This window comes from Bombus vancouverensis, chromosome 4 (genome assembly GCF_051014615.1).
Source record: "Bombus vancouverensis nearcticus chromosome 4, iyBomVanc1_principal, whole genome shotgun sequence".
Taxonomy (NCBI): domain Eukaryota; kingdom Metazoa; phylum Arthropoda; class Insecta; order Hymenoptera; family Apidae; genus Bombus; species Bombus vancouverensis.
This window is the reverse complement of record NC_134914.1, coordinates 13596492-13613067: the sequence shown is the minus strand read 5'-3', so window position 1 is coordinate 13613067 and position 16576 is coordinate 13596492. Positions and strand designations below refer to the sequence as shown.

Genomic DNA, 16576 nt, shown 5'->3' with positions numbered 1-16576 from the left:
AAAAAACAAATATAAAATTAGATTTGTTTTTTATTATTGCATACTTGTAAAAACAAAAAGAATTTTTTATATATGAAATTATTACGTGTTATATACAATATGTTTATCAATACATATATTTTCCTTTACATTTAAAAAATACTCCATTTTCAGAAGGTACAATTTGTTAATATATTGTAACATTTTTATAAATCACAAAATAAGTATTCCATTATTAAACAAAAATAAAACAATTTTGTAATACAATAAAATAAATTTTGAATAATTAGATAATGTTATTAAACACTTTTTTATTTGAGCTAAATAACTGAAAATTTTAGAATTTTTGGCAATATTATAAACTCTATATTATCACAGTATTGTTATTTTGTAAAACAAATACACGCAAAGGATGCCTATTTATTTACATTAAAGTCAATTGATATTAGTTCATCCAAAATTCTTTGCAACAACTTAAAGCTAATTCGAAAAATTCATCCCTTTTCTGTGTTTTTTTTATAAGTAATCACCTTATTAAATGCATCACAATCTAGCATATACTCTGCAAGTATAAATAAATAACATACAAATGTGTTATAATTAATGCCAAATATATACCATTTTGTATTACATAATAACCATACTGAAAGTTGTGTGCTTAAAAGGTATGTCAATCTAGAGACATTAAATGCCACGTCTTTTTATACATTTATGTTTTCATTATTCTGATAACAAGTATAAAAGTCGATAAGTTGCAAAAATATTAGAGTTAAATATGAAAATAAGATGTATAACTTTTTTAATTATCTTTAGTATATAACTATAAAAACTTAAAAATGTTTAATTTTAAAATACAGAAGAAAACATATTTTTTCACCTTCTGCATAATTTCAAAAAGTTAAAATGAAATTTTATCTAAGTGTGCTATCAATTTCAATGTAATTATCGAAATTGGAACGTTCATTATTTAACATCAAAAATAGGAAAATTTACATTATCCTGTTAAGAGTTTCCTACAGTTCCATATTATTTTATGAGAAATATAGCCTTCATTTTTTAAAAATATTAATTTCTATAAAGTTCTCTTATAAATGTAATAATCACTTTTTATACAGTTGATTCTAGAGATTAGTACTTTCGTGTTCCGATTTAACACGCGCGGTGGGTGGAGGTGGTGGTGGCGGTTGAGGTCGCGGAGGTCTTTGATGAAATCTTGGAGAAGCTGGAACAGGTTGTTGCGGTGATTTAACAACTACCACCGTCTCAGTCTGAGTTTGCACATCGATAATATTCCCTTCTGATCTGGTTCGCACGTGGGCTTTCGTTTGTTCCGGAGCGTTCAATTTGGCTGGTTTTTCCGGTCGTTCGCCGTACAAGGACATAGACGAAGGTCGACTACCTACACTGGGGCTCCTCTGTAAGTTCGAAGCCGCGTTGCCATTGTTGTTGCCCGAGGTGCAGAACACATTGCCACTGCCACGCACTTGTATTATACTGACCTGTTGTTTGTCCACTGAATATACATGAGCTCTTTCCAAAGTTAAAGGCTATAGGTTATTAAAAAGGAAAAAGATATTAATAGCTCTGAAAAATTATTATGCGATTCGACATTTTTTCATGAAAATAGCTATTAACACGTTTATTCTTCATCTTTATTTATAGCTTACGTTATTGTATTTCAAAATTGCAATATCCAGGCAGTGATATTTGTTGAGTCCATTGGCAGTAACTACATTTATTTTAAAGAATTATCTTACATATACTGGGACTAAACGTGACGTTTAGAAACCCTTAATACTCACTCCTGCTTCGCTGTCTAAGTTTTCGTTACTGTGCCGTGGTTGTTGTTTAATAAGGCTCGAAGGTCGTATTAATCCGGCTGGTCGTTCTGGAATCGCCGGTTTACTACTTCTATCAAGTGTGCTTGTACATACAGGATTATTGTCCGCCTTCTTACGTAATTCAACCGTTTCTTCTTTAAGATTAAGACACATATTAAACATTTCGTATTATGCTTCTTGATAAAAAAATTATAAAAACATTTACCCGCATTATGTACTATGTTGGTTATACTTCTTGGGGCAGCTACTGGTCTACGTCTTTCTAATGTAGTGGGAGGCGGTCTTTCGATTGGTATTACCTTTAATTTTTGTGTAGAATTTTCTGAATTTTCAAGTTCCATAAGAGACTTATTGCACGATATATTTTCCATAGTGTTCCTTTCAAGAGCAATAGGAACATTTAATTTCTTTTCAGCCTTTTGAGTTTCTTGATTAATCTTTTCAGTTTCTATGTTTGCATTATGTAAATCTTCCTGTACCTCGTCAACGCGTTCTGGACAATTAACTAACGAAGAATCAATAAGTGCATTTGCTTCAGTATTTTGTTGTTTAGTTTCTGTTTCTGTGCTTCCATCCTGCTTATCTGTACTAGTGTCATGTTTTGTAATTGATTCGGTATTTGTTGTTTCATGTTTTTTTATGCGATTAAGAGTCCCTGATGTTAAAGGTCTAGGTGGTTTATCAGGTGTGGGTGGTGGTTTATCATCAGGTTTCTTATCATGTTTATCTGGAGTAGTGATACTTGGTGGTGTTGGAGCTGGTTTGTTTTTCCTACGAGCTGCTGGTTTAGGACTGCCTTGTGGAGGACTTTCTCCATGATCACTAAGACTACTGTTAGAAATGCAACGACGCATACTCGTAGTTTGATTTTCCGAACCAATTATAATACCAACATCTAAATCGCGATCAAAATCTATTTCACCAGGAAAAAACCAATCTGCATACGTGATCAACTGATCAACTATAAGACTAGAGTTATTAGCTGTACTCATGTTCATTCTGAAATAATAAATATTACATTAGTAGAGATTATCATATAACTTTTTCTATGATGATCAATGATACAAATAATGTAAATGGATAATATTCTTACACCATTGTATTTGCATCCTCTTGTGGACTCCATATTAAATTGGGCGCGATTACAATTGCAATATTTTGTGGCGACATTTTGTTCACATCTTGGTTTTTAGTGAGAACAGCTAGAAATTTGATTAGGAACCGCAGATTTTCTAAATTTACAGCTGGTAACTTATGTAACACCTCCCATAGAGCCCTTAATCTTGTTTCATTCTGAGTTATTTTTGCAGCTGCCATCCATTCAGGATACAACCTTTGAAATAAGATAAAAATAACGAATATAATGTTATAATTTTCTTTGTCATCATTATGGATAGTAAATATTATTTTTATATTTACTTGTAAGTTAGGAGAGGTTCAGGTAGTTCTCGAAGATAAGATTTTAATGCACCAGCAATGACATGTGGATCTTTATACTCAAGAGCAGTTGGTAATGTAAGGCAGCATGCATCTAAACTCAATTTAATTCGACGTGATTTTGACGCAGCGCCAGCTATTCTAAAAAGGCCCTCTTCTTCCATACCTAATCTTAGCAACGCAGATACACACAATTGAACGGGTAATGCAATTTTTCTGTTAGTTACTCTGAGATGTTCTTCCAAAGGATAACCATAAACTGGTTTCATTTCGTTATCATCTACAATTATGAAACAGGGTTACATATTAAATGAAATTTTTTGGTAAGTCTTGGAAGTATTACATGATAAAATTCGTCAAACACGCCAAATGTTTTTGTTTCATAAATACGATTAAATACATACTAATATAGCTTTCTAATCCAGGAATAAGGTCTTCGAGGCAATGTAGCGCACTTTCATGATAAGCTCTTTGAAGTTTTACATATTGTATAATAGTATGTGCTAATTCAGTTTCACGTGACATAAGTTGAAACATTTCTGCAGCTAGTTGATCTCTACATTGCTCAACTTTAGTTTCTGCTTCTTCCAATTCTTCTCTTAAGTTATCTACCTTTGTTGCACCTGCACCTATTGCACAATATTAATTTCAAAATATAAACATAATTCTTGTAATACAATTTAAAGATCAGATTAAAATTTCTTCTTACTAGCACTATGTTTACTGGCTTGTTGATATCTTGTCCTCACACTATCCATATCTAAAGTTAATCGGGCTAAATTTCTTTTATGTTTTATTATGTTTGGTACATCAGTATCTAAAATATGTTGAAGAGGCATTGCAACATATTGTTCAACTTTTGCTTCATGTTCAATTGCCTCATTTGCTAAATACATCTGTGCACGTCCACACTCTGACAAAGTAAAACCCATGAGACCATCTTCAGGAGCATTCTCCAACATTGTTTGACCTAATATATATTCTGGACACTTTTTCTGAAAAGATATATATTTTTAAAAACGTAAAAAGAAGCTATCATCAAAATTTAAACATAAATTTCATCATCATGTATTACCAAACGCTTTTCCTTCAGTGCAACATCTTGTGTCATAGCCTGATTTGGTGGATTACCAAGTCTTTTGTTTAATCCAATGAGAGCCATTCTGATTTGATCTACATGTTTATCTGCAGCTTGTAAATCATCTGTAAGCACTTCTGTTTTGCCAGCTCTATAAAAACAAATATTTAGTTCGTTAATTTTTGAAGATTGACAAATTCAAATTAACATAACGGTCTTTAAAGTCAATCCATTTTGAGATAGTCTGATTCATAAGCTATTTTGGTATATCATGTCTGCTTCTATCGAATGTTATGGTGTTTTGACATTGCTCAAAGTTATATTGTTTAAAAATTATACAGAAAAACAGAGATTCTTATCTTTTATTATGATAGATATATCAAAATATTATATTATTATATGCTTTATTTAAAAATGTTTAATATTTTATCTACCAATCGTAACATTTAGAAAAAGCAAAATTTTCGTAGACTTTTAAATGAAATTAAATCACAATTACCTAGAAAATGTTTGATCAGCAAGCTGTTTAACTCTGAAGAATTGTTTCTTCATGATTGATAAACACCTAACGCTTATTATATAAATAAAATTACACGATAATCTACTAAATTATGATCACTTATCACTTGTTAACTGTAACGACGTTCACGGGCACACATGTTTAGTATAATTAGAGGACATAAAAGAAATGCGGACGATAAAAAAAATAGAGAGAATCCTTCGTATCACTCGAAAGGCAGCAATTCGTCATAATGTTTGTATAATGATCCCACACCCTCTATGAACAAATAGAATGTCCCGATCGATATATCCTTCCACAATATCGACGAGTTTCCACTCTCAAAAAAGTTTCAAGATTCACTTCTTGGATCTTAAATTTTGTAAACGTGTCAAAATCATAGAAATTTTAATCGCGGCATTTTATTTCCTTGTTCACCATTGGTTGTTTAATGAAACCGCGAAACCGAGCAAAGATTTTCACGTTGTTCATTATTTGACAAAACTTGGATTACGTGTCAATTTTGCTTTCCTTTTTAAACAGGCATTAAATTTCTATCAAAAGATTCGATAACGGGACAACCAACAACTTTTTACTGTTCTTGGTCAGCCATTCTTGTTTCTCACTGTGATTCAGATTTCGTTTAGAACGAGAAATCGTTTCAATCGCGCGAAATTTGAAATATAAAATTCGCGAAACGCGTTAAGTAATTGTAACGATGTGACCTATAGTAACTCACGAAAGTATTTCAATATTTATTATAAAATAATTTTATCTATTTATTGTGTCTATTACATATATAAATTGCGGATTTTTATGCAAATTTATATTTTTATGCATACAACAAAAGCAATAAAACTAAAGTAGAATTTCGTTCTACCTATTAAAAATTATAACGATATTATTTTATTACTTTTTTTATATTGTATGCATTCTGTGCATTTTATATAAAACAATTTGAAATTTTATTAGCGCTGTAATGAGATACGACTATCATGATTATATTATTCAAATTTATGAAAGAAATTCTGTTACCATAGATTACCTAGCTAGGTTTTAAGAATATATATTTCAAGTTTTAAGTTGAAGGTTTATTTGTAAGCTTAAGGTGTAAAACAAGCAATGATTTTATCCAAAAACCATAATATGTAGATGGAGAAAATAAAATAAAATATTGCTTAAATTTATAACTTATTTAGTTACAAGATATTTATTGCAAACATATATTTAGTAAAAACTTAGTATGCAGCATGAATAATTATCTTAACCATAGAATAAATATTAAATATGATCCCACTGAATATCAGGATTTATCAATGAATACTTTTATGATCTCTGCAAAATATAAGAAATAAATATATATGTATATTTTCAAACTTGTTTGTATAAATTACATTTTAATACAAAACCTTTTTCGTAAAAAGTTTTTATACATGTTCGAATCAATGATATTGAAATAAAATAAATATTAGCAAAATTGTATATAAGTTTTGATATATTTTTCGTACTACGAAATGTTTTTCGAAAAAACGTTATTATACAATACAAGCGTTAAATAAGTATAGCAATCATAACCTATTCGTATTGTGTAAGGTATCGATATATCGATATTTATTGTAACGTATCATGTAATCGATAACTATTCAACCATATTTTGACGATGACTTCAAATCATGTCAATTGAGAAAGGGAAGAAGGGAATTATGTATTGTTAGTTGTCACACGTTGGCCTTTATTTCTCAACTAATCGTGACCATCTGTTGACTCTTAATACACAATATCGGTTAACGACACTTGAAGTGCTCGCGCGGAAGATTTGTCTGGACTTTTTCCCATTCTTTTCCTCTATTTTTGGTAAATTTTATTCAAAGTGATCATCATGACAATAGATAGAGGCTTTTTAAATGTGTTGATACTAAGTTGGGGATTTATGCTGGTATTTACCGCGTTTCAAACAATGGGAAATATCGAGGTAAGTTTGAAAATAAGATCATCGCAATATTTTAATGTTGATCTGAATTTTTTTATCTTTCTTTATTACATATATTTTACAGTTTTGTACGAAATATACATATACATTTTATTTTATATAAATCACTGTTCAATGTGGTTTATATGGATAACATTTGATACAACATATACATAAATTGAATAGGTTTTGTATATGCATGAGTTATATTTAATTTTATCACAGAGGAAATACTTCTCTCTCTGGTTTCATAATTATTCATTCGTTATACGAAAAATTTGAAATGTAATTAGTGAATAAACTGAAAATGAATAAAATTTTTAATATTTTGCGGAAATATTGTCACTATGTAGCTAAACATAAATTAATGTTAAGATAAGGTTTAATGGAACCATTTAAATGGACAATGTATGAAACTGTCTTTTTTAACTACGTAAGGTTAGCATATGTCAAACTTAAAAAAAACTTTCATTATTCTTATAGCTTTGTTATATGTTATAGTAATAAATAATATTGTAAGTTGAACATTTAGTTGCAATATTTATCATAATCAATTGAAATTACCTTAAACACTTTATTTACGTATTTTTTATTGTATGCTTAAAACATATTGTGTTCATTATTACGCATGGTTTAAGTTGTGGAGCCATTATTTTAAGTGAAAGTTATTTAGTATTAAGTACTGCAAATGTAATAATTTTGGAATCATTAAAAATCAATAATTAAATTGACCATTAATATTTTCCTTCTTTAACTATATATCTTCACTTATATACCATTATGTTAAGAAATATAGAACGCTTTTTATGTATTCCATACCCATAATGGTTCTTTGTTGAAGTTTTAAAATCACATGATTATTATATTAACATATTTAACAATACACTTAATAATTTGGAAACATAAATTAGCGATAAATATAATAATATTAATTATAATGTAATCTAATATAGATTAACTATAATAATATTATTATTATATATATAATGTTGTTATATGATTAACAGATAACATTTCTTGTCATTTTTATATGCGCAGTACTTTTTACGTAAGAATCTGTAAAATGTTTTTCACAATAGTGTAATTCATTAAAGTGATTCATTTATGTTTCATTAGAATAAAAGCATGCATCATTATTATCATAGCGTTCATTTAAACAAATATAAACATGTGACTTTGAAATTTTATACATACAATGTTAAAAAGAATGTTTTCATGAAAGAGTCAGTTGTTTATATAGGAGAAAGTTAACAAAATATTCAGATTCGTTTTTTCTTTTTAATTTTTATCTACAAAGATTTCAATATCAATGTAATTTCTTTAAATGGAATTGTACACATATTTTTATCATTTAAGGATGTTTATAACAAGTATATTTAAATGATAATTTCTCGAGTATCGTTATAAAAAATTAGTGACAATTGTCACATTTCGTTAGCATCTATTACATAAAACGAATGAGCTGCGAGAAGAGAAACAGTTAAGTCGAACCGCGTCAGTCTGGTTTGAATCCAAATGTAAAATTATTATTCTTTGTTACATTCTTAATATGCGATAAACATAAAATTACTTTCAGCTGAAATTTAAGCTGCTAATATCACTATCAGCCATTTATCAGATCTAAGATAAAAGTAGGAATTTTTATTATTATTATTATTATATTCTATAAGTATGTATGATGCGTAAAAATTGTAGATTAAAGTATTATTTTCTTTTAACAATAACATATAATTTTATAACTTTAATGGTCGTCATTGTAATTGTTGTAACGATACAATAAAAATGTTATTCCACTCTGTATTAAAGTATAAACTAAAAGCCACAATATGACATATATGTCGATAAGATAATATTATTTCTTTCATCTTTATAAAGACATACATATAATGTTATAAATACAGAATACAAATACATATTACATTGAATATGGCACATCGATATGTACATATCATATAGAACGTGTTTAATGAATGATTCAATGCACAGCAAGAAAGAGATATCATTTAATTGTCAAGCCCTGATAACTCCTATCAATTTTATCCCGCAATGAAGATGAAAGCAAGGAAGCCGTGTATGAGTATAAAATCACGAGTATAAAATCAAGCGGATAATGACTGTACAAATAAAAATATTTATTAAAACAAAGTCGGTGTGTAATCGAAATATCTATCTCATAAAAAATAATATTTTTAAATTGGGATCATCGTGAAGTTCTGTATGTTGTTTTCTACATTTATCTATAAAAATATCAATGATGATATTGGCATCTGTAATCAAATTTGTTAGTATAAGAACAATTTACAATAATTGAAATTAATCTGTTTTTAGAATACATTCTTGCAATATTTTTTTATTATAACTTATTGCCTATTTTGAAATTAACATTAAAAATGTACTATTAATAAATTATTAGCGCATTTTATATTTTTAAAAATCAGTTGATCGTCATCATATAATTTATTCTAAAGATGGCATTTATTAACGTACGAAATCATGTTGACCTGTTTTATAAACAGTGAACTAAAGACTTAAGTAGTATGCAATGAAAGGATATTGGTGATTAATTAAAATTAAGTAATCTTGATTGATTACTTGACTTAACACTCTACTTTGTTAATTATTCCATAGTTTCTGGTATTACATGACGCGCTAAATTGATTTTCAACGCAATAAAGTTTATCTCTTTCTAAGCTATATTCTCTACTACATAAAAAGAAACCTTTCACTTTTATTGAAAGAACAAGATTAAAACGTCTCGGTCTCGAATTAGATGTTAGATTCTGATCATGGGCATCAGTATATCTATATATACTTTGTTCATCGTTGCTGAAATGCAAAAACTTTCAAATATTAATGCGATCCATGCAAATGGCCAATTACTTCTTTCACGTTAGGATAAAAAAGAATGTTAATCATTTATAATAGTCATTCGTAATCAAAATCATTTAAGCTAATATATATTCTTATTCCACAATTTTTTAAAATCGGATTCTAACAATCATGGTCCTTATAGTTCTTCTTAAAATAACCTATCGACCATATTGTAACTAAGTATGTCGAAGTATTTAAAAAGTAACAAAGATAACGAAAGTCCAATTTACTAAAAACATAAACATGTTATATTCTATTATATTAGGCTTATTTTCTGTGCAGAAAACAGTGCTACAAAGTATTAACGAGGATGATCCGAATTTCACCGGCGAGGCCTACACTAGCTTAGCGATAATCTATGCCGTGTTTGCCACGTGCAATTGGTTAGCGCCGTCGTACATTTCGATGACAGGGCCGAGGATCGCTATATTGACCGGCGCTTGTTGCTACGCCCTTTTCATAGGATCTTTCCTCTGGCCTCAAAACGTTCTGCTTTATGCTGCTTCCTGTATCCTAGGTCTGGGAGCTGCTTTGATATGGACTGGACACGGACAATACCTAACGGAGAATAGCGACTCGGACACGATGTCCAGAAACGCTGGTATATTCTGGGCGATTTTTCAGTGCTCCATGTTTGCTGGCAACCTTTTCGTCTACTTCATGTTTACCGATTCTAAGATTAATGCGACGACCAGGAGACTCGTTTTCGGTGTGCTCACCGGATTAGCGATTCTCGGCACGTGTTTACTGGCTACCTTGAGAAGGATATCGAATAGCCTAGTTTTAGGCGAAGCAGAAGGCGTCTCGAGCGCCGACAAAGAACTTCGCATACCAGAACCTGCAAGGAAGAAACCGTTGTTAGCTGCCTGGCATGCTTTAACCGATGCGATCGATCTTTTTATTACAAAAAAGATACTTTTGCTATCTTCCATGTTTGTGTATACTGGACTGGTGTTGACGTTTTATTCGGGAGTCTATTCGTCCAGTATCGGATTCACCAAAGCAATGGGTGACTCGCGTAAGAGTCTGATTGGTCTTTCTGGAATTTTCATTGGAATCGGAGAAGTGGTTGGCGGAGCTCTCTTTGGCATCTTTGGCTCGAAGGTATCTCGCGTCTGTGGCGTGTGGTCGGTGGTGCTTACCGGGTTCTGCGCACATTTATTCGCTTTCGTTTCCATTTTCCTGAATCTACCGAACGACTCGCCATTCGCAGATACCGACGGCATAGGTTATATCACTCCCTCGCCAGTTTTGGCAATGGCTGGAAGTCTCGCTCTGGGTTTTGGAGATGCCTGTTTCAATACCCAGGTCTATTCGTTATTAGGCATATTATTTCCACAACGAAGTGCACCAGCTTTTGCACTGTTTAAATTTTGCCAATCGGTCGCGGCTGCGGTAAGTTTCGCTTACAGTAATGTCGTTTACCTCCATATACAGCTCCTAATCTTAACGATAACGATCGTTATTGGTACTAGTACTTTCTGTTTCGTTGAGTACAGTACAAGAAGGGAAAGAGAGAGTAATCAATCAGAGAGCGACGTGTCGAGCGAGTAACCTATTTACGGACGAACGTTGCGTTAACGTAACATTTCATTTTTTAATCTTATCGTGGTTTTGTTAATTCACATTATCCAATCTTATCGAATTTACATTGTGATTATGAAATTCTAAAAATTTATTGGATGTTTTTATCTTTAGTATTTCTTCTCTCACCTAAATATCATAATATTGCCAATTTGAAAAAAGTTGAGCTTTTCAACATTATAGAACTTGTTCGGTGTACCTTTTTTTTAATAATGTTGCGTTTACGCAACTTTTACACGTTATTTCATTGTTTGGTTCTGAATGGATTATAAATCGAGAAAAAATAGAATGGTGGAGGCTTAAAAAATGCTCAAGCAAATGAATTTATTTTATTGTTATGAGAAGAGTGGTAACAATGATATATTATTTTATAAAAATAGATAGTTAAGACTAAAGATTTTGTTACATATATATAAACATACATAGTTTGTTCAAGTTTGAATTTCGCGCGCTAATACCACGCATTCAATTCTGTCCCATTATTAATTATCAACCACGTTAAAGAAGGAATTTATTATATAAGTCACGTGTATTCGATGTAAAGATTTTCTTGCGAAATTTAAATTTGGGAAAAGTAGTGGTGTTGGAAGCATAAAGATTTCTAGAAATCTAAATATAGAATTTGGGGGAGACTAAAGATATTTCCAATTCCACGTAAGCAATTTTTTAATGCGTAAATTATTTCAAAGGAATTTATAAACGAAGAAATTATATTAGCTCTATTCGTAGACTTTTTGAATTCTATAATTGACTAATTACAAAATTGTTATGAATCAGAAGTAATGACAAAAAGTAGTTAGTTTTCAAAAAGCATATCAAACGATACTGAAATTACTACGATCAAATACGACACATATGCAGAAACTACGTACAACTAAAGCTTTATTGTATAAAACGGCATTTAATATGCATTAATTCAACGTAAACAATTTTTGCTGCTACTGATGCAACATTGCGTCGCTTTAACTACATATTTAAATAACGCTGTTCGTTTAACTGTTGCGTTTTTGTTTTTATGAGCTTTAACGAAAGACTTAGAAAGACAAAAACCATAATGAACAGCGTGTTAACAGATATCACCTAAAGTAAAGACATTTCTGACGACAACTGTGTAATTTCAGAGGTAGAGAAACTATATTTTTGTAGCAGCGAATGTGTTAAGCCTTAAACAAAAATGAATAGCGAGATAAGAATATTAACGAATCGTGCAATTCCAATGTTTCAGTACCATTTCGTAAAAGACTGCGTTTCTATTAATTATTTTATAATAGTTACCAACTAAGAAACATTGAAACGAAATAGATTATACATTTTTGTTGTATATTTTGTTACTACCGTCGAATAGTAATTTTGCACTTGTAAAATAATTCCAAGTAATTCTACTAGATTCTGGAAGTTCGTGACATTTTCGAAAAAGCATCACATCTCTTTATCTATATATATATGTATTAAAGATAAATTTATTTTTTTTATGAATCTTGTTATTTGTAAGTATATTTTTAATAGTGAATGTTATCATAATTATAGAAAAGAATTATGATGGTAGAGAGAGTATTTAAGAACTTCACGGCTATATTAGGGGTAGAAAATATATTTAATCTATGTTTGCGATTAAGACGCAGAAAATATGAAATAAGTATGAAATAACCCCAGCCAATGCGATATCTTTTTTATACCGTTTGCATAATAATTCGTGCTATTGTAAGATATATAGTATCACTATAAAGCTAGGATTGTTATTACATGAATTTGCAGTTACAGATTTTTATAAAGCTTTTAGATGAACGAACATTTTGTTTAAACGAGTTTATATATATTTTATAGATATATTTTATTTCTGCTAATCGAAGTTAGGAGAAAGATTCTGTTGTAAAGAAATTAGGATTGTGAAATGTTATAATGTAAGATGATATAGATATTGTTTGAACTGAGTATAAAGCGAAAATAGCTATATTTTTTTAAAAAGATTAGTGATAAAGAGAACACTGTGCTTCCGTGTGAATAAATAGCACGAACTTCCATTAACATAAATGTCTTATAATTTCTATTTATACTATACATGTACTGACACATGTATAGTATATACATTGATATATGTTCAATGGAATAGAGTTCTCGCGGTTTTGAAATGTGGTAAGACTGTAATATGCAAAGTTAGTTTGTTGCATTCTTGATAACTGCGACAGTAAACGGTTTTCTATCGATATTTTAAAAAACGTTGAAGAAATGATATTTTCTAGTATTTACAGCAATAGTATGAAAAATAATAAAAACATGTATTATCGATTATGTACATATGTATGTACATTAATATACGAACAAAATAATTTTGAACTTATTTTTCATGGTGTCGAAGGAAATAGTCAATGATATTGTACTTTGTATGAAAATATTCTGTACATAGGAATAACCTGTTAACTTTGAGACTAATTTAAGACATAATCCTACCGTTTGGTGTATGTACCGTATAGATATAGAATAAGTACATTTTTGTCCATTAATAAAATTCGTCTATTCTTGTTGATCAATTTCTGTCAATTTTTAAAATCTATGTAAATGTCAATGTTCACAAAATATATAGAAAATTTATCCAGTTTTCAAACCGTTCTTAGTTAAAGTATTATTGTAAATATATTACGACCAAATTTGTAAATATGTGTAATTTGAATTGCAATATATGATACAGAAAGCATAACACTTCGTATGATTCCTAATATTATTAGAACAATAATCGATGTCATCTAAAAATATTTGTAAATTTCTAATTTATCAATTTAGTATTCATTGATACATATCGAACATTTAAATTCTCTTACATTTACTACGTAGTCTTTACCTTGGCATCAAGACATCAGTCACATATACATATATATACATATTTGATCAATCAATGTTTGGAATGTTGGAAAGAGAAGATAACTTATTAATCAAAAATTGGGAATGAAATGAACAGAAAGTATGCGACTTGACCGACATTAGAACATTGTGTACCGTATGCAAGTAGCTTCAAGTATTCCATCTACTATTGGCGTTGTAGTAGTATTCTATGCTGAGTCGATAACATATGGAATGACACTAAACCGGTAAAGCAGTTGTAAGTTCCTCGCAAGACGTAGAAACTTCAATATGAAAATACATTGGTGGTAGAACACCGTACATTTCAATAATTCCTATATACACACACATACGCACAACAATTTATTATTTTTATATAATTTTACGATTCTAAAATATTCCAATGTTGCATTAAACAAGTAACCATTTATTAAAAATTTTCGGTTAGAATATCAACGACGCGTTGTATACAGACACTGTTCAACTCCCGGGCAGCCACCTGTCGCGCGCATGCGTACTGGCGGTAAAACACCTCGCTGGTCGTTTCTGAGTGTCAGTGTAAATCAAAATGGCGAGTGTAACGACGGTTTGTGACAGCTCTCGGCCTGTTTCGCTCGTGTTTTCGAGTATTTGAACGGGACGCGCGTAGTTATGTTGTTCACGTGACTGATCTAACTCTGAAGGGTGAGTGAAGAATGATCAATTATTCGTGGCAAACATCTAAACGCGATTTTTCCCAATTTCTTCGACTGGATCGACACCCTCCTGTTATTCCATGGACAGTGGCGGGGTGACATTGACGTTACTCGTTGAATTACGTGCTTTTTAAGTAACTCGTACGTCTGAATTTTTTTTTCTCTCTTAACCAACGAACAGTTTGCTATTCGTGTCGAACACGAATAATTCTGGAAAATCTTTTTATTGGGTGTGTATCGTCGATCGTTCGAAAAATGAACCAACGTTAGAAAGATCGTTTGATAGTGTTGATTATTATTGTTTCGCGGAAGTGTCACGAGGTGTGTATTGTTTCGAAAGTCGGAGTTGTGTGCCGTGCACGTTCGAACGTGTATCGCCCGCGTTCCCAATCTCGTTGTGCGTGCCTTATTTTTTCATTCTAACGCTCTGTTCCGTTTGGCCACGGTGAGTCGATATTCCATCACGATGACATTTAATGTCATATAATAATACATACAACGCGATTCCGATATCTGGATCGTTGACTCGTTAACAATTTCTCCCGGTGTTTACGTACATTGTTTAAATGTTAGTTCACGTTAAATGTCAGGGGTCGACTGTCATTCTTGAGATTTTATAAATATATGCTCTCTTCTACAATCTGTTTTGCTCTCTTTTAAAAGATCGTAAACTGGCAATTAGACGAGCAAAACTGTTTTGTAGCATAACGGATATAAATATGCTCTTTCTTTTCTCTTTCCTTCTTTTCTTTTGTCCGTTTTTTACTATACTTTAAGTAAATCATGTAAAATTTGAAGATGTCTGTTAGTATTTAAGTTTTATATTCGCAGTTTTTTCGATATACGATTTATATGTGTACCACTTATATCGAATTTAAAGATAAAGTAAAAAGTTGGTCCTGTGGCGCAACGGATAACGCGTCTGACTACGGATCAGAAGATTCCAGGTTCGAATCCTGGCAGGATCGGAAAGTCATTTTTTTTTATTTTTTTATTTTTTATCACTTTATATGTATTTTCCATTTTTAGTCTTCACAGAAAGCATACAGATATTTAAGGATTTTTTATGGCTATTTCGTGTTATAAAGCATTTAACATATGAAGACTACACGGGAAAGATATGATAAGTTTATTTTTGTAAAAAAAGTATTTTAACTCATTAAGGACCTAGTACTGTATATATATAGTTTCCATAATGTTACAAATACTTCAATTTCTTTATTCTAAATTAATTAAGAAAAAAAATTGCAAAGTTAATGTTGCGTTAATGGAACATTGCCTCTTTGTGGTTTAATATTAAGCAGTTAAAGGGCTATAGGATTTATTATGCGAGAGCTACTATTGGAAATATCGAAATGCACATTAAGATACAGTGCATGGGGATTTTTCTTTGGTCAACGAGTTGATGCAACGAGTTGCTCAAGAATCTCCAGGAATAGTACGCATTCCAAACAGGCCAGAACGATGCTGGTGCACTTTGTTCCTCCCTTTGCATTCTTTACCTCGAAAGTTCACCCGGAAGATAAACACAGAGCATCGAGTTTCTAGAAATCTACTTTTAATCGACTACTCAACCTACGTTCCAAGTTTCAAATTGAAACACGCTAATTCAAACGGAGAAAATTGAAAATATTTAATTAAAAAAGCTAAATGTTCGTTCGCCATCCAAATTCGAGTAGCTTCTAGAAAACTAGAAAATCATACTAAAAGTAATTGCACATTCTTTCCGCTTCCTCATTTCTATCGTACGTTGATTGTATTCAAATTGCAGTCAAATTGCTTTTCTTT

General features: G+C 30.8%; 3 protein-coding genes, 1 long non-coding RNA gene and 1 other non-coding gene across 8 annotated transcripts in view; 3 read left to right on the top strand and 2 right to left on the bottom strand.

Moving 5' to 3' along the window:
* Window positions 1-270: 270 nt before the first annotated feature.
* Window positions 271-5459, bottom strand: LOC117156487 (rho GTPase-activating protein 44). Of its 3 annotated transcripts, XM_033333544.2 has the most exons (10): window positions 4835-5459; window positions 4333-4486; window positions 3967-4252; window positions 3662-3886; window positions 3240-3537; window positions 2914-3153; window positions 2026-2819; window positions 1782-1954; window positions 1479-1526; window positions 271-1394 (listed from the first exon to the last, which is right to left on the bottom strand). In XM_033333544.2, exons 1-10 carry the CDS (start codon window positions 4885-4887, stop codon window positions 1101-1103), a joined length of 2565 nt encoding a protein of 854 aa, XP_033189435.2. In that variant the 5' UTR covers window positions 4888-5459; the 3' UTR covers window positions 271-1100. The 3 variants fall into 3 exon arrangements, with proteins under 3 accessions (XP_033189435.2, XP_033189434.2, XP_076473817.1); XM_033333543.2 differs by having other exon boundaries at window positions 271-1526; XM_076617702.1 differs by lacking the exon at window positions 1479-1526 and having other exon boundaries at window positions 271-1478.
* A 1043-nt stretch (window positions 5460-6502) lies between these two features.
* LOC117156508 (UNC93-like protein MFSD11) lies at window positions 6503-11228 on the top strand. Its single transcript, XM_033333588.2, has 2 exons — window positions 6503-6806; window positions 9957-11228. The coding sequence occupies exons 1-2, from the start codon at window positions 6714-6716 to the stop codon at window positions 11226-11228; spliced, it is 1365 nt and encodes a 454-aa protein (XP_033189479.1). The 5' UTR covers window positions 6503-6713.
* On the bottom strand, window positions 9745-10726 carry LOC143302553 (uncharacterized). The gene is made up of 2 exons (XR_013058146.1): window positions 10591-10726; window positions 9745-10512 (listed from the first exon to the last, which is right to left on the bottom strand). It is a non-coding gene; the product is annotated as an uncharacterized LOC143302553 (long non-coding RNA).
* A 3405-nt stretch (window positions 11229-14633) lies between the features above and the next one.
* The window catches only part of LOC117156507 (uncharacterized), a 51305-nt gene continuing 49362 nt past the window's right edge, over window positions 14634-16576 (top strand). Inside the window, exon 1 of one of the 2 annotated variants that reach the window (XM_033333584.2) lies at window positions 14634-14777. The gene's annotated coding sequence lies outside the window, so the exon portion shown is untranslated. Of the gene's footprint in view, window positions 15234-16576 lie in introns of both variants that reach the window. The other variant, XM_033333583.2, reaches the window with a different exon arrangement.
* Window positions 15684-15756, top strand: TRNAR-ACG (transfer RNA arginine (anticodon ACG)). The gene has a single exon. It is a non-coding gene; the product is annotated as a tRNA-Arg (tRNA).

Excerpts from the sequence above, each read along its gene's own strand:
- LOC117156487 (XM_033333543.2), bottom strand. The coding sequence starts at position 4,887 with ATGAAGAAACAATTCTTCAGAGTTAAACAGCTTGCTGATCAAACATTT. Across the intron at positions 3,154-3,239 it reads GAACCTCTCCTAACTTACAA|GTTGTATCCTGAATGGATGG; the intron begins GTAAATATAAAA and ends CTTATTTCAAAG. Across the intron at positions 1,527-1,781 it reads ACTTAGACAGCGAAGCAGGA|CCTTTAACTTTGGAAAGAGC; the intron begins GTGAGTATTAAG and ends AATAACCTATAG.
- LOC117156508 (XM_033333588.2), top strand. The coding sequence starts at position 6,714 with ATGACAATAGATAGAGGCTTTTTAAATGTGTTGATACTAAGTTGGGGA. Across the intron at positions 6,807-9,956 it reads AAACAATGGGAAATATCGAG|AAAACAGTGCTACAAAGTAT; the intron begins GTAAGTTTGAAA and ends TTTTCTGTGCAG.